Source organism: Neophocaena asiaeorientalis, unplaced genomic scaffold, assembly GCF_003031525.2.
Source record: "Neophocaena asiaeorientalis asiaeorientalis breed wild unplaced genomic scaffold, Neophocaena_asiaeorientalis_V1.1 scaffold134, whole genome shotgun sequence".
Lineage (NCBI taxonomy): Eukaryota > Metazoa > Chordata > Mammalia > Artiodactyla > Phocoenidae > Neophocaena > Neophocaena asiaeorientalis.
In genome coordinates this window covers 12,263,545-12,286,271 of record NW_020185339.1, presented here as the reverse complement: position 1 = coordinate 12,286,271, position 22,727 = coordinate 12,263,545, and the positions used below count along the sequence as shown (strand labels likewise).

General features: G+C 41.3%; 1 protein-coding gene across 2 annotated transcripts in view; it reads right to left on the bottom strand.

Moving 5' to 3' along the window:
* Window positions 1-22,727, bottom strand: part of PTPRB (protein tyrosine phosphatase receptor type B) — a 113,892-nt gene that overhangs the window by 37,796 nt on the left and 53,369 nt on the right. For both annotated transcript variants that reach the window (XM_024736754.1, XM_024736755.1), the window contains 9 exons: window positions 20,558-20,824; window positions 16,350-16,613; window positions 12,075-12,338; window positions 11,279-11,542; window positions 10,221-10,484; window positions 7,799-8,068; window positions 3,509-3,772; window positions 1,429-1,692; window positions 404-685 (listed from right to left, as the gene is read on the bottom strand). In XM_024736754.1, the coding sequence (XP_024592522.1) occupies window positions 404-685; window positions 1,429-1,692; window positions 3,509-3,772; window positions 7,799-8,068; window positions 10,221-10,484; window positions 11,279-11,542; window positions 12,075-12,338; window positions 16,350-16,613; window positions 20,558-20,824 (2,403 nt within the window). The remainder of the gene's footprint in view (window positions 1-403; window positions 686-1,428; window positions 1,693-3,508; window positions 3,773-7,798; window positions 8,069-10,220; window positions 10,485-11,278; window positions 11,543-12,074; window positions 12,339-16,349; window positions 16,614-20,557; window positions 20,825-22,727) is intronic.

The following is a 22,727-nucleotide window of genomic DNA, read 5'->3' as shown; positions in this document are numbered from 1 at the left end:
AACCCGTGTCCCCTGCATCGGCAGGCGGACTCTTGACCACTGCACCACCAGGGAAGCCCTTTCCTTGGGTTTTGATTTGGATGTTTCTTCTTCTAGGAAGCTCCCTTTTATTGGGTCAGATGCCTTTACCCTGTGTTTCTCTAGTGCCAAATACTTCCTTCATCACACCCAAAATGTCTTGTTAATGATAGTACCTCCCACTCGACTGTAAGCTCCATGAGGGCAGAGATTATTTCTTGTTGTTAAAGTTGAATAAATGAACAAATCTATATAGAACTTCTGTCTGAATTCAAATCTAACCTATTTCAGGTAAAAATGTGGATTTAAACCAAGCCCCATTGGAATAAGATGTTGCAACACATACTTCTTCCCCACTTCATCTGAGAATCAAGACATGTCATACTTGTCCTCACAGATCCAAAAATTGGTTTGCTGTAGGTTTTCCAGGAATCACCACTGACAGTCTTGACACTGAATTGATAAGATCTCCCTGGACGAAGGCCATACACGATGCGTCCTTCTGATTTTCTGTTGCTGTAGGGGTTGAAGACTGTGATGGCATCTCTGGGGAACCACTGCAGCTCAAAGTCATCATAGTCTGTCCAGTCCGGTGGCCCTTTCCAGGTGATGGCCAACGATGTGTTCGCAACATCAGCAAATGACATAAGACTGGGAGGACTTGGGGCTGTATGTATGAGCAAGTAAAAAATCATGTAGTCACTTCTATGCCATAACATATATAAATAAGATAGCTGAGCGACATCAGACATACGTTTAACGTACTTCATAGGAAGAGGTAATATGATAACATAATAATAAGAGCTTCCATTTACAGTGTTTACTACGTGTGAGACACTGTCCTCAAGTGTTTTATGTACATTTTCTTTAATTTTTATAACCAGAGATTTTTTACCAGGGTGCTATGGAGCAAGAGTGTGCCCTGAATGGATTACAAGTATGAGAAGATATTTATTCCATCAGATTTGGGGATGTGAAGGCTAGAGTCCACAGACAGTTACATCCAATTGCAGACAGCCTTGTTCATTGACCCCAGGGTGGCACACAGATATCAATGTTATCTGTGTGTGCCCAAGAAATAAGAAAATTTAGAAAGCGCTAATCATAGTAACACAATGATGATGTATATGACTATCCCCATTTTACAGATGAGAAAGCTGAGGCTTAGAGATGCTCGGTGACTTGCCCAGCTTCACACGGGTAAGTGGTAGAGCTGAGCCAAGGACCTAGATCTTTTCACCCAAAGTCTGTCTCCTTTACCCATTCTATCACAGAGCCTCCCCAAGTTCAGGGGCTAGCACATGGTACATCATTACCGATTTTATTTCTTATTAATAAGGCCGTAATTAAAACATGCCTGTGGAAGCTACTTCCCACCAACACTTGGCCATTGGCAACTGGGCTTCTTACCTGTTCTGCTCTCCCCCGTGACCTTGTTGCTGAGATCTCCACTATGAGTTATCACACACAGCGTGTATTTCCTTCCGGGAACGAGGCCATGGAAACGCCACTCCGTCAGGTCCTTGTCTTTCCAGTTTTCCTTCTTTGTGCCATTTGGGTTGTAGAGAATCAGCTCATAAAAGTCGAAGTCCCCAGAGGCTGGACTCCAGCTGAACCAGAGACTGTTTGTCATGTTTCGATTGGATCCCTTGAGGTTACTCACAGAGGCTGGGACTTAAGAGAAGGACAACCTTTACTAAAAACAAGACAGATAGAAACAAAGGCATTTTGGCCCACAGGTGAAAACATGAGCTATGTTGGGTGTACAAGTGAGTAGTGCTTATTGTAGAGTCAGATCTTGCTTCTACTTCAGGTCACTTGAGTTTAGGGGCATGTGGTCTAGAGACCTGGCACAAATTAAAATAAAACAAAGCACAAGAGGTGGTGACTTCTGTATGCTCGTTACATGTCCTCTGATAAACATATAAAGTGAAATCTTCAGAAATGACTAAGACTGGTCAAATAGTTCATAACTTAGGATATAAAAAGCCCTGAAAGTTGTTCATAAAATGTTCCTGCCCCTTCTAGTCTGGCCCATCTCACTTGGGCCACCATCCCATAACATCCCTCTCTGGGCCTCTTTACTTCCTCTCCATCCTCTCTTAGGTTCTCAGTTCTCTCTCTCAGCCCTTTCTTCCCCCAAAATCTATACTGATGGAACCTCACTTGGGAAGGGAAGTGTTAACAGTCATTTCTACCATAGTATAAATTAGTCAGGCTGGCACCTGTCCCGTGGGTATGTAAGCTTCATGATTCTTTGGAGAGTGAAGACTGTTGTCCCTTGTTGGAGGAATTTTAAACATTAATGAGCAGATAAGGGAAGACGTGCCTAGGGCAGATGGCCCTGAAGATGGTAACATCTAGGAAATTCCACTCATGGCTCATCCGCTGCTCTTTTTCATTCCCTCAGAAGACAAGTTGAGAACTCCTGCTGAGTGACTAAAATGAGCTCTTCCCATGGCTCATCTCACCTTCGGGTCTCAGCTGAAAAGCCTTCTCTGTCTAAAGGGGTCTCTAAGTCTTGTCCTGCCGAGTCACGCTGTGTCATAACATAATGTTTATTTCCTTCAGAGGATATAAGGGGTTCCAAAATCATCACCCTTTAAAATCTGCCATCCCGTCCCCTCCTCCTCTCTGCTAGTGTAGAGCCCTGTGAGGTCAGGGGCCCTGTGAGTCTTGTCTACTCTCCTAGTGCAACAGTGAGCCCAGTGCCTGGCACACAAGAGCACTCAAAAACAACTGTCAATTAAGAATAAAAACTGGGGAATTCCCTGGTGGTCCAGTGGCTAAGGCTCAGTGCTCCCAATGCAGGGGGCCGGGGTTCCATCCCTGCTCAGGGGACTAGATCCCACATGCATGCGTCAACTCAAGAGTTCACATGCCGCAACTAAGACCCGGCGCAGTCAAATAAATAAATATTTTAAAAAAGAATAAAAATTGAATAGATAGGAAAAATGAGATAATGGACTCAAATTATGGAGAAAGAGTAGATTCAGTTTCTTATTTGCAAAACCCAGAGATGTTTCTCTCTCATTTTCCTGGAACTCTTGTGTTCACTTCATCTAGTGCTGTGTTTCTGATTCACAGCAGTCTTTGCTTGTTGGCCCCATTCGTAGCTGCCCTTCTTTGGACCTGCTCTCCACTCCATCTATTTCCTGTAGAAAGCTGAAAGGCACAGCTTGAATTGAGCCCTGATGGGTTATAACCCTCGCGTAGCAGTTTGCTGGCAAGTAGAGGAGCCAGATTCATTTTCTTCACTAAACTCTATGAGGTAAGCACGTGTAGGAAAAAAAGCAAAAACCAGTGTAAAAACTATTCTGATATATAATCAAAGGTCTGATTTAGGGTCAGAAATTTCATATAAAGGTCACAAATTTCATATAAAGCTACACCCTGGGTAGAACAGGAAACTAAGGACAAATCAAGGAAAAGCCGGTGAGTACTGTGACAATTTCCCTGCTATTCATTACAGCTTGGGTTCAGGTCTTACCTGTTCTACCGAATACGGAAGACTCATTAGACAGCTCCCCACTGTGAGTTACAATCACCATTTTGTACATTCGACCTTGTAGCAAGTTCTGGAAAGAGAAGCTCTGGACTTGCGGGCCAACTTGAGCTCGCTCCTGAAGAGTTCGATCTGGGTTGTACAGAAAGATGTTGTACCATTTGAGCTCCCCCTCTGAGGGGGTCCAGCTGAAGGACAGGTGTCTGGTGGCATTCTCTGTGATCCTCAGGTTGGTGACAGCTGCTGGGACTAGAAAGGTTGAGGAGAAAGAGAATGAGACTGAGTTTTGGTACAGCCAACCCTGACCCAGCCCGGGGTTGGTGCCTAGATGGCCACACTCCATCAAGCAGCTCAAAACACACCATCCCTGCCTTTAAGAATATTGACTACATGGAGACCCCAGAGCAAAGAAATCCAAATAATGTGAATTCGCGAGGCTGAAGCTGTTCATGTTAAAAAGCAAAACCACAAGAGAACAACAACATAAAACCCCCACTAATGGAAAACTATCTTTAAAGACATTTTTTTGCATGTAAAATAAATGTTAGTCTGACCTGTGTGACTAAATGTTTTTCCAGTACTAGGAACTAGATCAGAGACCAGCAATCTATCTCTGAGTGCCCTCTGAGAGCTAAGAAATGACCATTGGAGGGAAGGGCAGTGGGAAGGAGAGACTAGGTATGAAAGAAAGGGAAAATCAGGCAGAAAGAGAAAACTAGATTCAGAGACATGGGAAAGAGAAGGAAGAGGAAAAGCCAAAACCATTTTTTAAAAAAGGTTTACATTAAGATTTTGGAACCGTTTTGGCCTTCCGTGCTACCTGCTGGCAAGGTGAAATGACCTGCTTCCAAACTGTTGGCACAGATGCTGCCTGATACCATGGAAGTCTTAAGATGCCAGTGGAAATAGAACAGGACATCTGTCTCCTCTCTCCTGGGTTCTCTTCTCCAAACACTTTCTCAGGCTCCTTTGCTTTTCCCCTCTCCTTATGCCAGATCCTTAAAAGTTGGTATTTCCCATGGTTTCACCCTTTGTCTCCTTCATATTCTATAACATTAGCGAAACAGTCAGTCTCATTCACTTTATGGCTCGCTATGGCCTGCATGTTTGTGTCTCCACCCCGACCCTCCCGGAAATTCATGTTGAAGCCTAAAGGCCAAAATGATGGTTTCAGGGGGTAGCGAATGGAAGATGATTAGGCCATGAGGGTGGAGACCTCATGAGTGGGATCAGTGCCTTATAAAAGAGACCCCAGAGGGCTCTCTCATCCTTCCCACCATGTGAGGACACGGTGAGAAGATGCTCGCTGTGATCCAGAAAACGGGCCCTCACCAGACACCAAATCTGCTGGAGACTTGACCTTGAACTTCCAGCCTCCAGAACTGTGAGAAATAATGTCTGTTGTTTAAGCCACCCAGTTTACGGTATTCTCGTTATAGCATCCTGAACAGACTAAAACATGGATCTAACTAGAATTTTTGTCCAAATCTTTATCTCCAGCTCACTTTTCTGAGCCCAGGACCCCTATTATCAATAACCTGTTGATCACCTCTCTCTGCAAGTCATTCAGACATCACAAACTCAGTTCAGAACTGAGCCCTGTATCTTTTTCCTTGACACTCTCTCCTCCTGCTTCTCTTATCTCAGTTAATAGAATCATCTTCTACCAGGTAGAAACTGTAGAATCTTCTTCTGTTCCTCCTTTTATACTCTACTCAGCCACCAAGTGCCATCTTATCTAATGCAGGACTATTTCTTGACTATATCTACTATTCTTCATCAGGGCCCCTGCATTAGTTTTGCTTTGGACCCTTATCGTTTCTATGACTGCCATCACCTTAGGACCCCAGTTACCGCTCTGACCACCTCCCCTCACTCTGCCGTCACTCACTGTGCTCTACCAATAGTGGCCTCGTTGCTGCTTCTCCAACGCTCCCACCTCAGGTTCGTCGCCTTGCTGTTTGCTCTGCTTCGGGATGCTCTTCCCCAAATATCTACACGGTCCTCTTTCTCACTTCGTTCAGACTTTTACTCAAATGTCACCTTCTCAACAAAACCTTTCAGGACTGTACTATCTAAAATTGTTAGCGTCTGGCACTTGCTAACCCACTTCCTGCTTTAATTTTCTCCTATTTATTACCATTTAACGTACTACATTTTTTACTCCTTTATTTTCTTCATTGCCTTTCTCCCCTACTAGAATATAGGCTTCATGACTATGAGGGCTGTTTTATTCATTTCTGTGTATCCAGCATTTAGGACAGTGCCTGGCACACAGTAGGTGATCAATAACAAGTTCATTTATGAGCCTGTCTCCTCACCTTTGGTCTCTTCTCCATTCAATCTATCCTCCATCGCCATCTGATTTACCTTTTTTTAAAATATTTATTTATTTATTTAGAAGCATCCGTTTTATTTATTAGCAACAACAATTATTATTTACGTGCTTAGACTAGTTTATTTAGAATAATTCTGAAGTTGTGGGCCATTTTTTTTTTAAGAAGATGTTGGGAGTACGAGTTTATTAATTAATTTATTTATTTTTGCTGTGTTGGGTCTTCGTTTCTGTGCGAGGGCTTTCTCCACTTGTGGCAAGCGGGGGCCACTCTTCATCGCGGTGCGCGGGCCTCTCACTATCGCGGCCTCTCTTGTTGCGGAGCACAGGTTCCAGACGCGCAGGCTCAGCAGCCGTGGCTCACGGGCCTAGTTGCTCCGCGGCATGTGGGATCCTCCCAGACCAGGGCTTGAACCCGTGTCCCCTGCATTAGCAGGCAGATTCTCAACCACTGCGCCACCAGGGAAGCCCCTACCTTTTTTTTTTAAAAGTACAAATTTTTATTACAGAACGTTCACTGTCTGGCTGAAAAACTTTTATTGTCTCCTTTTATTTATTTTATAAGATGAAAAATAAATTCCTGAGGAAGGCACGCCAGGCACTATCTAATCTAGCCCGAACCTGCCTTTCCAGCCTCACGTCTCCACCATGTAACACACACTTCGGCCACCGCAAAATCTCCCTGCTCCTTCTCACACCTCCCTTGGCACATGGTCGTCTGTCTGCACTGGGTGTCCTTCTAGCTTTTCTCCACGTGGAGAATTGCTTCATCCTTCATGACAGTACTGAAAGGTCACTTTCAAGAAGACTTCCCAATTCCACCTGACTCCATGCTTCCCTTGATGCTGGACATCCCTCTCTCACAAACAACCCTTATCACAATGTATTGACATTATTTGTCCCTGTGTCTGTCTCCCCCAATTGTCAGTCACTTCTTCCAGGGCGAGAAGCATGCCTAACTTAGCTTTATGTCCCTATCGACATCAAACCCCTTTCAGACCTGGGTGCTTAATAAATAAATAATCAGTTAGACCAGTGGTGCTGTCTGAATAATGGCCCCCAAAGATGCCCATGTCCTAATCCCCGGAACCTGTGACTATGTTACCTCATGTGACAAAAGTGACTTTGCAGATGTGGTTAAGTTCAGGATCTTGAGATTATCCTGGATTGTCTGAGTGGTGACCAATGTGATCACAAGAGTCCTTAAAAGATGGAAGAGGGAGGGCTTCCCTGGTGGCGCAGTGGTTGAGAGTCCGCCTGCCGATGCAGGGGATACGGGTTCGTGCCCCGGTCTGGGAAGATCCCACATGACGCGGAACGGCTGGGCCCGTGAGCCATGGCCGCTGAGCCTGCGCGTCCGGAGCCCGTGCTCCGCAACAGGAGAGGCCACAACAGTGAGAGGCCCGTGTACCACAAAAAAAAAAAAAAGATGGAAGAGGGAGGCAAGAGAGCAGAGAAGGCGATATGGTGACAGACACAGCGGTGAGAGTGAGGCCACTGCTGGAAGGAATGTGAGTGGCCTCTAGAGGCTGAAGGGTGAGGGATGGCTTCTCCCCACGAGGTCTCTAGAAGAAACACAGTCCTTTTGTGACCTGACGCCTTGATTTTAGCCCCATAAAACCTATTTTCAGATTCTGATCTCCAGAACTATAAGATAATAAATCTGTGTTGTTTGAAGCTGCAAAGTTTGTGGCAATTTATTACAGCAAAAATAAGAAATGAATAGAGCCAGTTTTGATGCAAAATCTGAATTGGAGTGTGGTGGGCTGAAAGCTGTGCGAATAGGCCGACTGGCGGAAGTGGCAAATCACGGTGAATGTCCCTGCTGTGTCAAGAAATATATATCATCTCCCAGTGTTGCTTCATCCCTTTGGCCCTACAGTTCTTAAGGAATAGCAGACAGGGAGGTGTTGTACGAAACAACAAGTTGTGCGAATTACCTGTCCGGCCTTCGGTCTGGGCTTCCTTGCTAAAGAGGCCTCCGCTGACGGTTAGGATCTGTATCTTGTATTTCTTTCCTGGTGTTAGGTCTTCAAATTTGTGCTGCTTAGTCGTGGCTGCCTCTGATGTGTTACTTAGGAGGATCCCATTTTCACTTAGAAGCAGGATATCATATCTTTCTGCCACGCCAACAGCTTTCTGCCAACTTACTATTAAGGAGTGACTACTGTAGGCATTGTCTGCAGTTATTCCCTGGACGGACGCTGGGACTGCAAAGAAAAGAGACGCCAGTTCCATCACTTAGGGTTAAGTAACCAATTGAGAAAAACATCCCTACATCAACTGCAGATGGAAGATGATGCCTCATGGTTGCATCATTGACACTTTCCATGTGCCCTTAGGAGAAAGTATTTCTTGGTCTGAATTATCTGTGTAACTGCTTAGATTCTCTCTTTTTTTTTTCCTCTGATTTAGACGGATCTTGAAGTCAAACAAGTAGAAAAATTAGTGGAAGTGACACTGATAAATATGCAGAGTGACGCATATCGATGTATCTAGAAAGTGGAAGAATGCTGAACTAATTTACATTCAGTGAATACAGTTTGGATGACTGAATGGTGTTGCTGGTTTAGACTTTCATTCCCAAGATTAACTCAGGTCAAAGCTTTAAGCCTTGACCTAAGCAGCAGCATATAACAGTGTTTGTACTACAGCTCCTGATGTGAAAGGCCAGATGGTATTATTTGTTAATAATATTTTATGTCCTAAGCTTATATTTTTTCTCATTCTACATAATATCCTTAAGAGATCTCATCCACTCCCATGGTTTGAATTGTTAGCCATGTGGTGATGATTCCCAAATTTAAACTCTCAGTTCAGATCTCTCATCTATTTTTGCAAATGACATCCCTCTCTGGATGTTCCACAGACACCGCCCCCCCAACCCTCAAGATGCCCAGACTGAACTGCTCATCTCCCTCCCACCACCTCCTCATTGCCCTTTGTTGGTCCAAGTCTTGGTCCAACTCTTGATCCAAGCCAGAAACTTGTCACACTCACCTTTCTACAGAATCAAACACGAGTCTTGTCATTCCTGTCTCCTAAATCTTACATCTCTTGGGTCTTTCCACTTCTCTCCTTCTCTTCCTCACTAGCCTAGGACACCATCATCTCTCACCCACAGTACTGCAAGTCTCTTGTTTCCTCACTTCCCACTGTTTCTAACTGTACACAGTGTCTGGCAGATTCTCATAGCATGCCATGCTGATGGCCCTTTAATCGCTATCCACAATTCTAAACACTTTAACAAGGCCCTTCGAAATTAGGTCCATCTACCTACTTGGCCACATGGCTCACATCGTTATTCTAGCATAAGTAGTGTATAGCTCCACAAATGTGCCATGCTTTCTCTTCTGTCCAGGCCTTTGCTTTTCTGCTGGAACCAGATCAACACATACTTCACCAGGATCATTTCTTAGTATCTTTTTAAATGTTACCTCCTCCTGGAAGCCTTCCCTGACTCTTTTTGTTTGCTCCTATAGTATCCTGACATTACTTTTATTTTAGCACTTATCATGCTATACTTTAGTTGCCTTTTACCTGACTCCACTATATTGTAAGCTTCTTTGGTCAGGGGCTCTATCTTGCTGCTGAATTCCCATTTTCTAACATAGTGCTTGACATATAGTTGGAGATATACGTATATGAAACAGACACAGAGAAGGGCACAGTACAGAGGCCCATGCCCCACAACTAAATAAGCGGTCATGAGAACGGAAGACATCTAGTACATATTGTATCACAGTAGAGAGAGCATGACGCTTGGAGCCAGATAGACCTAGATTTGAATTATAGCTCTAGGTCTTATTACATGTGTCCTTGATAATGTTTTATAAACTTTCTAAGCCTTACTTTCCTCATCTATAGATTGAAGATAATGATCTCTACCTTGTAGTATGGTTAAAGATCATTTTAAACGCCTGGCATTTATAGTGGTGCCGATAGCTTATTTTTGTTTTGAAAGTACTATATGAATAGTGATATTAATATAAATAAACAGATACATTATTAATTCATCACAAATGAAGGAGATGGCATAGGTGTGTTTTTCTTTAAAGAATTTTGAGAAAGGGGTAAAATTTTGAAACACGCAGAGTTAGAGAATCCACTATTATATCCCTTAGCAAGTATAAAAATCTATTCACATGATTTCGTTTCTACTTACCTTTCATCTGTTTTTGAATCACTCTATTCAGAAACAAACATGCAAAGAAAAGAAATATGAGAAAGGCTCTCGGAACCACATTGAATTGTGCGAACTTAGTGGTTTTGAATTTGGGTATTTTCCAGTTGTGAGTGGCCAAGCCCATCCATCGTCCCATCATGGAGAACTATTTGGCCCTTCTCCAGGGGGACGCTTACCCGTACGCCCGAGCGCATCTACTTGGTTCTTCTGGGACCCGCTGACAGAGGCAATCACGATCCGGTACTGCTCCCCAGCCTCCAGCCTGTGGAACGTGTGCTCAGAGACAAGCTTGGGGACGGTCTGAGACTCAACCTTTTGATTCTGCCTGAACGCTGACACCGTGTAGGAATCCACGTCCCCCCCACCTGGAGTCCAGTTCACCGTCAGGCTATCTGTCGCCCCGTTGGGAGAAACGTGAATATTTTTGACAACACTAGGAACTAAAAAAGAGAATAAATTTAAAAACCATCACTTAGAGAATGAACTGTGGAAATTTTCAACTAAAAGTTTCGTGCTTCCTACCTTTTGGCATCTACTGAAAAAATACATATGAAAAATATTGGTATCAATCTACCATTTTTCTCTGACTTTTCTGCTTGAGCTGAAGTTGATGGGGGAAGTTTAGAGGGACATCAAGGCCAGTGAGTGGAAATGAAGAATGCCAGTTATATAGTGAGCACTAACTAGATCGACTTGGTCCGAGTCTTGGTTTTCTTATCTACTAGTTGTGGGACTATAGGCAAACTGCTTAACCCCTGTAAGTTTCAGTCTCCTTATCCGAAAAACAGCAATGATAATAATAGCGACCAGCCCACGAAATTGTTAGGACTGAACAAAATGTACATATAAAGTACTTTGCTGTGTGTCTAGTTCACAGTAAACTCTTAATAAATGTTAACTATTATAGCAACACTCCTAATAGAGTTCCAAAGAAGGAATATCCAACCAACCAATCAGGTTATTTACATTTAATCTGTAAGCCTCACAGGCAACAGCTATTTATATCAATTCAATGTTATTTTTCAGAAAGCTTTTCTTTCTCCCCCTACATCATACTTCAGTTTTGTTAAACCAGCTCGGACAACATTATTGTCACTATCAAGATAACCTTCTCCCTTCTTGCCACCCCCCCAACCCCTTAGCCCTTTAAATCCTCAACCAAAACGCCTGGCTACCCAACATGCTAAATACACCACACTATCTAGTCAGGTTCTAGAGCCAGATTTCCAATTACCTGTGAAGCCCTCAATGAAGGCTGACTGCTGTACATCTCCACTGATCGTCAAGACAAGAATTTTATACTGGCGCCCTGGTGTGAGGGAGGTGAACCGATACTCAGTTGCGGTATTGACAAGGTGAAAAGGAGGAAATACTTTCATATCATTGAAGAGCAGTTGGATCTCATACTGGTCGACGTCCCCATCAGCTCGTGTCCATGTCACCTGAAGGTCCTCAGTGGTCCTGTTGTGCAATGTGAGATCCTTAACAGCCTCCGGGACTATGAGAAGACATTTCAGGAAAGTGACTGATCAGAGGTTACTACACAATAACTTATGAATCACATTCACAGAACTGGCAAACATCTCCCTTTCCCGAATAAACCACTTCAGCTACTTCATGCATAATTAAACAAGAAAAATTGGAAGCAACTATTACAATTGTAATTTTTTTTCTGGCATAAATCTTATATGCTAAGTATTGGTAGAATATAATTGTAAAATGAGTTTTGATCTCAATCCTAGGATAAAACAAGACATCTAGAACTTTAAATGCCACAATGCAGGAGGACAGGGAAGAAAAATGAGAAATTTGGTGTTCCTGCTACCCCACTATGCTTGCTTTTATCTGCCAATAAATATTCTGTAATTATAGGCCATGGCTTGGCTGAACGATGTTGGCTCCAACTGAGACTAACCGGGAATGTAATTTACTGATCAGTAAGCAGAGAAAATTCAAGGTTCAGATAAATTATTTACTCGATGACCTTCAAGTCCCAACCAACTACCAAATTTTGCAATCTTTCCACTTACTTGTTCTTCCATTCCCTTGTTCACTGGCTTCATATTGTCCACTTTTTGTAGTAACAGTGACACTGTACAACCGTCCAGGGACTAGCTTAACAAATATACACTCGTTTTCAGACTTGGGAATGCTTTTCGTCTGAATGAAGTTATTTTTGTTTTTAATGGTGACTTCATAGTGATCAAAGTCTCCGGTGGCATGTACCCAGGATACCTTTAAATAGTCGCTCCTGGCTGAGTTGCTGATACTGACTCCCTGGACCTTGTCAGGCACTGCAAAAGAGAACAGAAAACAGCTAGAGATTTAATGGTTCTGAGGGAGCAACTGATCACAGATGACAACACGGGATGATAAAGGAAAGTGAGTAGATTTTTACTGTGTGCATTTAAAAGAAAAATCTTAGACCTTCAGATCACAAATTTCTGGAGGGGAAAGATTGTTATCAGTTAAATCAGTTTGGACTGATTAAATGGATCTTTTTACAGACCTGATGAATTAATTCTAATCCCATTGTTAGCCTACACAAAGTGTCATGTACAAAATGGAGCATTAAACGTAATAACTGATGATTAATATGAATGATGGCAATGATATTAACAATTCCAGCATACCTTGGTGACTCAAGATATGATACTAAGTTACCAAGAAGAGTATACACAATCCAAAAGAAAAACGGAAGATGAGGAAACACATATGGTAACTAATACGTGAAAAGATGTTCAACATCATTGGTGATCAAGGGAAATGCAAGTCAGGGCCGTGGCACAATACCATTTTACATCCATTTGCCTGGCAAATTTAAAAACTTGATAAAACCAAGTGTGAGAGAGGATGCCCATCTACAGGAGATTGAATGAATGAAATGGTATATGAACACAGTGAAATACTATACAGTAGTCACAATTTTTCTTAACTCAAAACACAAAAATATGGATTTCGCCCTTAATATCAAAACACAAAATATGGATGAATCTTATCAAGATAATACTAAGTGAAAAATCTTAGTCCCCAAAGATTACATACTGCATAAAAAATACCTTTTTTTGTATTAAAACAACTAAAATTTTAGAAATATAATTTTAGGATTACATAAATAATAAAACTGCAGGATGGAAGGCAAGAGAGAAAAATAAGAGTGAAGATGATGGTAACTTTGGGATGGACCAGTGAGGTGTGAAATACATGATCTGATATAGATTATTATCAAGTCCCTAGCTTTTATTTTGGGTAGTGGTTTCTCAAGTACATATTAAATTACTAAAAATTATTAACTAAATGTCTAAATTTAATTAAATGCCATAAAAACAAATAGCAGTGGCAACTGATGCACAGGATCCTGAACCAAGAATTATGATTAATCCAACTTTGTACACCTGACATTCCCCATAAACATATAAACAAACGAACAAACAAATCTGTGTACCCATGGGTTTTTTCTCAATTGATCAACCAATCAGTGCTCGTTAACAGGAACGCTGTAAAATAAGGCAATTCTGTATTTTGAGCATGATATTAAGGATATTCTATTTTTTCATTTGGGGCTGTATTTTAATTCAAAAGTAGGCCCCAGATTCATATCTATTTGGCTATAACTGGATTTTATAAATATTAATGAGAAGGAGCATTGAAAAGAAGTATGAACTCAATCAGATCCAGGGCCCTAAATTTCTATCTTAATACTAGCATGTTCTCTGGATTGGGTAGCCTCTGTCTGTGTCTGGTTTATGTTAAGGGATTTCTGCTCTGACCACATGCCACGCCTATGTCCAAGTTTTCTCTTCCACTTTCTTCCAAAGCATGAAATGACCCAGAAATTTCAATATTTTGGTATCTAAGCTACATTTTTCATGAAGCTTCTTAACACCTACAAGTTGCATTACTATCCTTTGTTGGCTTATGTGTGCTGGTTTTTGTACTGGAATATATCTCACCACAGATATGGAGCAAGGGCAGGTGTGCTTTTTTTCAAGATATTTATCTGGAACCAATCAGAGTGTTGCTAGAATTTAGTCATCACAGACTTGTACAGAAGAAATTCTGAAGTGACACTGTAAGTGTGGGCTAAGAAAGGTCAACGATCCAGGCAATTTACTGAAGGCAAAGCAGGAAGAAAAACCAGACTGAATACCATGCTAAGTCAGTAAGGGGCTCTCCAGGTGGAACTGCGGGTAATTTGTGGGACTTGCCTTGCTGTATGGTGAGATGATGTGATACGGAATTAGAAATATTGACACTTTCACCCGAAATGTAGAAGGCATTGAGACAATCGGCCAAAATAAACAAGGCAACAACTCAGACACGACTCTCCAGTTAAACTGACTTGTCAGGGGCAGTGGTTTGCCTTGATTAGTCACGTGCCAAATTCAAGTTCATGTTGGTAAAGCATCAAAAGGGTGCTTTGAATAAAGGATAACTTTTCTTGCATTTAAAATCAATCCTAGCACAAGGCCTTGCAATATGAAGGTCATGTGAATAGGAAACATTCATGAATTGACACCAAGGGGCAGCAAGGGGCTAGTGGTTGGATGACATATCCTTTAATTTCTGGCAATTTTTAGGCTCCAAATTAATCAACAGAAGACACTGACATAAGGCTGCTTTGTAAATAAAAATCAGATCTCAGTCAGTATCGCGCTTATCAGCACAATACGTAATAATTTGAGGGTAGGGACTATCTCTTTATATCCCTGACTAGTGCTTTCAGGGAGAGCATGACGTAATGGAAACAGCCCTGGAGTGCAGTAGGGCTTGGCTACTGCTCAACCGTGTGACCTTGGAGAAGCCACAGTTTCTCTCTGGGACTTTAACTCAAATGAGATGGGATTAGATCATTCTTTTTTTTTTGCGGTACGCCGGCCTCTCACTGTTGTGGCCTCTCCCGTTGCGGAGCACAGGCTCCTCCGGACGCGCAGGCTCAGCGGCCATGGCTCACGGGCCCAGCCGCTCCGCGGCACGTGGGATCCTCCCGGACCAGGGCACGAACCCACGTCCCCTGCATCGGCAGGTGGACTCCCAACCACTGCACCACCAGGGAAGCCCGGGGTTAGATCATTCTAAGGACACTTTCAATGCTAGCATGCTGTAACAATGTAAATCAGTGGTTCTTAACTTTCTGAGGTCACAGAAGCTATGAGAATCTGATAAAAGCCATTCACTCTCTTTCCAAAGAAATGCACATACCTGCCCTATCCCCAACAAGTTCACGGACAATTTGGGGGTTACTACTTTCCTAAGGTCTACCCACGAAGCACTGGGTGAAAACACCTGATCTAGGTGATTTCTGATTATTCATTTACCAAGCATTCATTACTCAATGAATGACTCTGGAGCCTACTAGGCTCCAGACCCTGTGCTGGGGCATTGGATGTTGTCAGTTGTCCCAGATTCTCATGGAAAAACTGACATTTAAAAATGCAAATATCAAACCATAGATCAGCAGGAAAGATTTGATAAAATATTAATCTCACCTTAAGCAGAAATCTCAGATGTAAACCCCAGGAAGCATAAGTATATTGGGAAAACGGTAGTTGTCTAAACTTAGCTCTTTCCAGCACATTGAAGACCAACCAGGCCTTCAAAGCCTTTGCTAAGAGTTTGCTCTTAGTCCCAGAATTATAAAGGTTCACATCTTCACTTTGTGTGAAAAAGGATGAACAGTGGTCTTGACCAACAGACATTTCAGGAAGGATTTCAGGACAGAGAGCTTTGTAGGCTCTGGAGTCATTCAGAACTGGGTTCAAATCCAGGATCTGAAGTGCACCGGCTCTTTAACAAGTTAAACAGTTGGACAAGTTACCCTGAACCTTGGTTTTCACCCAGTGCTTCGTGGGTAGACTTTAGGAAAGTAGTAACCCCCAAATTGTCCGTGAACTTGCTGGGGATAGGGCAGGTACGTGCATTGGAAAGAGAGTGAATGGCTTTTTATCAGATTCTTATCAGAATCTGTAAAATGGGAATAATAACCACAACTACCTCAGTAAGGACTTTATAAGGATTAAATTAGTGAACATCCATAGAGCCAGGGTCTAGCAACCCTAAACAGAAAGACCTGTTACTATATTTGAATATACTATGAATTCTAGCCACGAAAATGGTGTTCATCTTACTTTAAAGGTAACATCTGCTCACATAAGGAACTTCTTGCGTGAAAATATGAAGTCGCCATAATAATGTGATCTCAACGGTCTTTAATCCCCTCATTACAGAATTGCTGCAGATCTGTGATGCCCTGAACCACATAGCCGGCTGGCTCTCATAGAGCCTGAACCTCCTGAGATCCTCACCTGTCCGCTCTTGGCCGAAGGAGTGATTTTCATACTTGCCACTCCTCGTCGTTATGGTCACATTGTAGAGGCGACCCGGGGTGAGGGAGCTGAAGGAACATTCGCTGACAGACTTGGCAGTCACGAGGGACTGAACCACCCTGCCATCGTGGGAGAGTGTCACCACGTAGTTATCCACGTCTCCAGGAGCAGGCAGCCAGGATATACCGAGGTAGTCATTGCGACCAGAGTTGTTCACCCTTACTCCACTCACACTGGAAGGGACTGGGATTTAACAGGGGGAGAAAATTTAAAAAGAAAGGCACAGTCAAAAGTCTGAGTCATCTATCGCGCTGGGCAAAAACAGTGTGGACTCAGGAGATCTGATTACCTATGAGGTCAAGGAAGGGTGACGATTTCACTGTAGCTTCTGGAAGCTGAGAGTTCTTACATCATAAGATTAACCAAGACAAAAATCCAAGGAAGCCTTTTGGATGCCTCTTAAATACAAGGATGCTGCTACTGCATTTTTATGGTGTGGTTGTTTGTAAAGTATTTTAAGTGGAGGTTTTTTTATGTGAACGTGTCAGGAAGTCCCCTATGTAGGAAAGGGAACAGACATTAACTATCTAAATGAAAGAGCTTGAATCAAACCCACCAATAAGGAAAGGTTTTTGAGGGGAAAGGTGAAGAGTGCGATAGCTTTTCTAAAAGTCTTAGACATTGGGATAGCTTCGACCTTCTTGTGATTAATTTATTTATTCCTGGGGAGTCTAATGATTTACACAGGTGAAGGGGTTGTATTTCCCTTCGCAAAGCATTTCCTGCCCTCTAGTGGTGAGAAATAAACCTAAACGCCTATCCTGGAAGCAATAAGTCTGGAGACCGGACTTGAGGGCAGAAAGACATGCTGTGGCAATAATGGCCTTTCTGATGTCCACCATAATTATGTGCTTCTCTCAGTTGGGGGTTTAGCGTCACAAGCATTTACTAAGAACCAACTATTTTCCAAGTATACAAAAATGGAAAAGATGTGGATGACTGTAAAGAGTTCCCTGCCTAGAAGTACAGTCTGCAAATTAATAATCATGGTATTGAATAATAGTTGTTCCATGTATTGGAAATAAACGCATGACAAATAGTACTGTCAGTAGTGAATGTAAGAATAAAATATATAGTATATATGAACTGCACTACTGTTTTCATCATTGGTCGACTGACTTCAGCTATATATTTTCATATAATTGTCAATATCCCTACATCACATATAATGGACGGGATTTGGCTAGATGACCTCTGAGAATCCTTCTCATCTAATATGCTCTGACTTTGCGGTTTAATCCCCAAAGTCTTCTGTGCATTTACAAGCACTTATCCATCACCAAAATTATAAACAGCACTCTACTAAATAATTCTGCTAATGCTGTTCCATGCATATGGACATTTCCCAGATATAACATTGAACTTTTAGCCATACTATTTATGTATTGATGCCTTCCGTCCTTTTTTTACCCTTGTCCTTCTTTCATCCATCTAACCATCTGTATGTCTCTTGGTTGTTCTCAGAATAACTATGCTTGTTTTTCAAAACTGCTGGGAATATTTGCAACTATTAACATTTTATTAGAAAAGATATAATTATTAAAAGTTTCACCAAAAATATAAATTCATGTTTAAAAAAAGATATTTTTTTTCTTTAGAATGAGCATTTTCTCAGGTTAGAATTAGATTTGTTAAGCACATCTGATATCTTCAATTTTAAATATTTTGCCACCTTATCTAAGCTGGGAGGGTTTATATATATGTTTCAACTCTGTGGAAGTATAAGTGAATTATTTCAACCTTGACTAATACTTCAGTAATTTGAGTAGATGGTAATGATTATCTAGGTTTTAGCCATTGAATTTTTTTACAATCTACCATGTACAGAATTTACTAATTGAGGCACCTTTCAAAATCTCTAGTTATTGTGTTTCTATAGTAATATCCCATTTTTCTCTTTTCTCATGATAATGTCTGCACTCAATGTGTTTGAATAAAATAACTGATATTTATATTTATTCATATCTTGTCCTCTCCTTAAGACTTTATTATCATTCTTCAAAGAATTTCTTGTCTCGTTTTTGCATACTTCTGTTATATAATGGTCAAATATTGATACATCTGTTGCCATTAAAATATAGGTATAAAAATAATTACAAGTCCCACTTATCAAGTGATCTCAGATATCAAACTATTTTAGTATAGCACCATACGCTGGACAGCCCTTGTGGTATTTTAAGATAGAAATTAACCTGTGTGGCGGCATGTGACTACTTGCTCACAAAACCATTTCCTTTTCCTCTTGGACACACAGCTAGACTGTATTTCCCAGCCGCCCCTGCAGTTAGGTGTAGTCATACAACCGTGTTCCCGTTAATGGAATGTGGGTGGAAGTGATGTGTTTACTTCCAGCTTTAGTCGTCTTCCGCCTCCCCATAACCTCCATTCTCTGAAGAAATGGAGAGACCTCTGAGAACCTAGAGGAAGGAAGAACCACAGATGGTAGGAGCCTGGGTCCCTTAATTACTGCTTAGAGAAGAACCAACCAATAGAGTTGTCCAGTCAGGAACACCCACATTGTACAGTTGTATAAGCAGGAAATAAGTCAGCCTAATCTGACTAATACAACTGCAAGTCTCTGGGAAATGGATGCAAGATCCTTTTCAACTCCTCTCCTCAACTTGTTATTTCTCCTTCCCCACTCTGATACCCGGTGTTGGGGTGACTTACTGGGGATGGAAGAGAAAATGAAGGCTTAGATAGATAAGTGAATGGCAGAGCTAGGACCAGAATCTAGGCCTCTTGATTCCCCAACTAAGCTTTGCAGTCCCTCACCCCCAATTATGCTACATTGATGGATGGTGCCAAGAACCATTAAAAGAGAAGGAAGGTATCAGGAAGAACACAGGCAACAGTATCAGTTGCCACAGAATGACAGAAATGGGCAGACATCAGTGAATTTCTACCTAGACTATGAAATATCTTTTCAATGACTTAGTTGCTCTTTTGGGAGAATTAATGAAGTTAATGGTCCTTGGGTTCATTAAGCAGGTGAGATTCATGATTTTGGAAAAGGATATATCTATGGATACCTGACGCTGATACTCAGAATCTGAGCATTGGAAATATAGAGGGAGGAGACTGACATCCAACTTAACATAATCATATGAAATTAAACGGGCAAAGTCACTGACCTGAATTCACTAATAATTATTAAAGCTTCTATTGGATTTATTTAATTGTATATCTTTCTAAGAAACTGGAACATACATTTCATATTGTTTGTTTATGTTCTTTCTTTGTGTTGTGTAGAAAATTGTATTCCCTTCGGTGCTGCACCTCTGCCTGACACATATGACCACATGACATTTATTTGATTACTTAGCTCTCTGCCCTATTTGACTATGAGCTCTTTAAGGTCAAGGAACATTGTTTAGGTGGCGTACAGTATTAAGCACTGTTTAATGTTGCTTGTGAAAATATATGGGATTGGGTAATTTTATTAGCTTAACTTTTTTTGTTTGTTTTTGTTTTTTTTTGTTTTGTGGTACACGGGCCTCTCACTGTTGTGGCCTCTCCTGTTGTGGAGCACAGGCTCCGGACGCGCAGGCTCAGCGGTCATGGCTCACGGGCCCAGCCGCTCCGCGGCATGGGGGATCTTCCCGGCCCAGGGCACAAACCCGTGTCCCCTGCATTGGCAGGTGGACTCTCAACCACTGTGCCACCAGGGAAGCCCTATTAGCTTAACTTTTGACCATAGAAGTTGGAGATCATTTCTTTTTTCTGTGTCTTGAAACCAAGAATATGAAAGAGAATGGAAGATACTTTTTTAAAAAAGTTCATGACTTGTTTACCTTAATCGGACATAAATATTTCAAAGAAAATCAGCTAGATGAAGGAATAAGCTTAGGTAGCAGATGTCTATCATGTCATCGCAAAGGGTTTTCTAGGAGTTCTGACACAGGTATTGGAGATTTTAGAAAATTTAGAATTCATTCTCTCCTACTCTCTCCCATCATCCAATTTCCATTCCTGGGAGATCAACATGTACTGTCTGGATAGCATTGAAACTTGGCTTTTAGGAAGATCAGAGTTGGGTCTGTCTTTAGGATGTTTTAAAACACCTAGGATATACCCTGGAGGTTCCACGTGCTCAGATTGCCATAGGTCACAGACACTCTTCTTACCTGTCCTTCCCTCCACCACCACTTGTCGGGAAGAGATTCCTCCGCTTACTGTGGTTACCACCATGGAGTAGAGGCTGCCCGATTTGAGGGAGTGGAAGCTGTATCTGCTGGTCTCACTGGAGACACTTTCATTTTTGATGACCACGTTTTCATGGATCAGTAAGACTTGGTAGAAGTCTATGTCTCCCGATGCTTGGGTCCAGTTAGTGAAGAGACTGCTTGTTGTCCCTTGGTTGGCCACATGCAAGCCGGTCACTTGGGCAGGCACTAAAACAGAGTAGACAGGGAAGAAAAAACAGATGATACTTCGTCACCCTAAGGAAGTGTAACAAAAATGAGTAAAAAATGGAGACAGTCTTGAAAATGCTAAACAAATATATATTTTTTGATATAGACACTCAGCTTTATTTCCTGTGAAATATGGAGAACTATTCCCCTATAGAGACTCTACCATTCTGAAAAAGCCGCTTATACGGGAAATCAAAATTATTTCAGATCCAAGGATAAGAGGATGCACGCCTATTATGTAGTCTTGATTTAAAATTTTTAAATAATAAAAGGCTGCTATTTTTTTATTATATGATATCGCTTATATGTGAATTCTAAAAAATAACACAAACAAACTTATTTACCAACAGAAACAGACTCACAGACATAGAAAGCAAACTTATGGCTACCAAAGGGGAAGGAGAGGGAGGGATAAATTAGGAGTAGGGGATTGGCAGATACATAAAAGGCTGTTATTTTTGAAGATTGCTTACTTAATGTTATTTTATCTGTCCCTACCCCGTGAGAACTCAAAGCCAAATGATCTACTGGAGCTAATGGTTGTTATGGGGTGGTATTGGGAAATCCCTTTAACCTGATGATTAGATTGTAGTCTAGGAGACTGGTAATTCTTTACTGGCACATTCCCAAGAGGACTATTCTTACACATGAAAATGCTACAATGCTATATGTTATAGTATTATATAATACTAATAATGATAATGAAGATGATAACAACTGATTGCCTGTTATGTGCCAGTTATGGACTCTATGCTTTATAGATGTTGTATTATTGGTTACTCATTCAAAACTCTATAGAGTTGATTTTTTTTAATTCCCTTTACAGAGGAGGAAACCAAGGATCATAATGTAAGTAACTTAGCCTATACAACAGTGCTAACAAATTGTCATTCTGGCGTCCAAAGCCTGATTTGTCTCACCTGTGAGCCTGTGCCCTTTACCTAATTAACAACTACTGTGATTTTTAACCTGTCCATTGACAAATCTTTTACACAGATCTTGAAGTTGGCACTTGATCAACATACATCTCCTTTGTGCCTCTTCCCAGAATTATGATAATCAAAGGGAGTGGAACCTTGCACAACCCTTCTCAGAAATCACTGACTTGTGGATTTAGGTACAAACATACTTATTAAAATACATTACTGTACATGGATCAAAAGATTCAATTCCAATTCTAAATTTCATATGGAAAGCAAAGGAATTAATATGCCAAAGCAGTTTTGAAAAAGAAGAATAAAGTTGGAGGACTAACATCATCTGATTTCAAAACTTCTAGAAAGCTACAGTAATGAAGACAGTGTGATACTGGCAAAAAAGTAGACACATAGACTGATGGAACAGACTTGAAGGTCCAGAAATAGACCAAACACATATATAATCGATTGATTTTTTTTTTTATAGAGATGCAAGGGCAATTCAGTGGAGAAAGGAGAGTCTTTTCAACAAATAAGACTGGAATTATTAGATATGCATAAGCAAAGAAATAAACTCCCCCCCATATCTCACACATATACAAAAATTAACTCAAAATTGATTATACACTTAAATTTACAACCTAAAACTATGAAACTTCTAGGAGAAAATTTTGGTGACCTTGTGTGAGACAAAGGTTTCTTAGGTATGACACCAAAAGCATGATTCATGAAAGAAAAAACTGGTAAATTGACATCAAAATTAAAAACTTATATTCTGCAAGATATACTAATAAATTAATGAAAAGACAAGCCAGGGGAGGAGATCAAGATGGTGGAGTAAGAGGACAGGGAGCTCACCTCCCTGTCACCAAAAATATATCTACATGTGGAGTAATTATCACTGAAAACTAATTGGAAACTGGCAAAAATACTCTTGTACAACCAAGACTGTAAGAAAGATACAC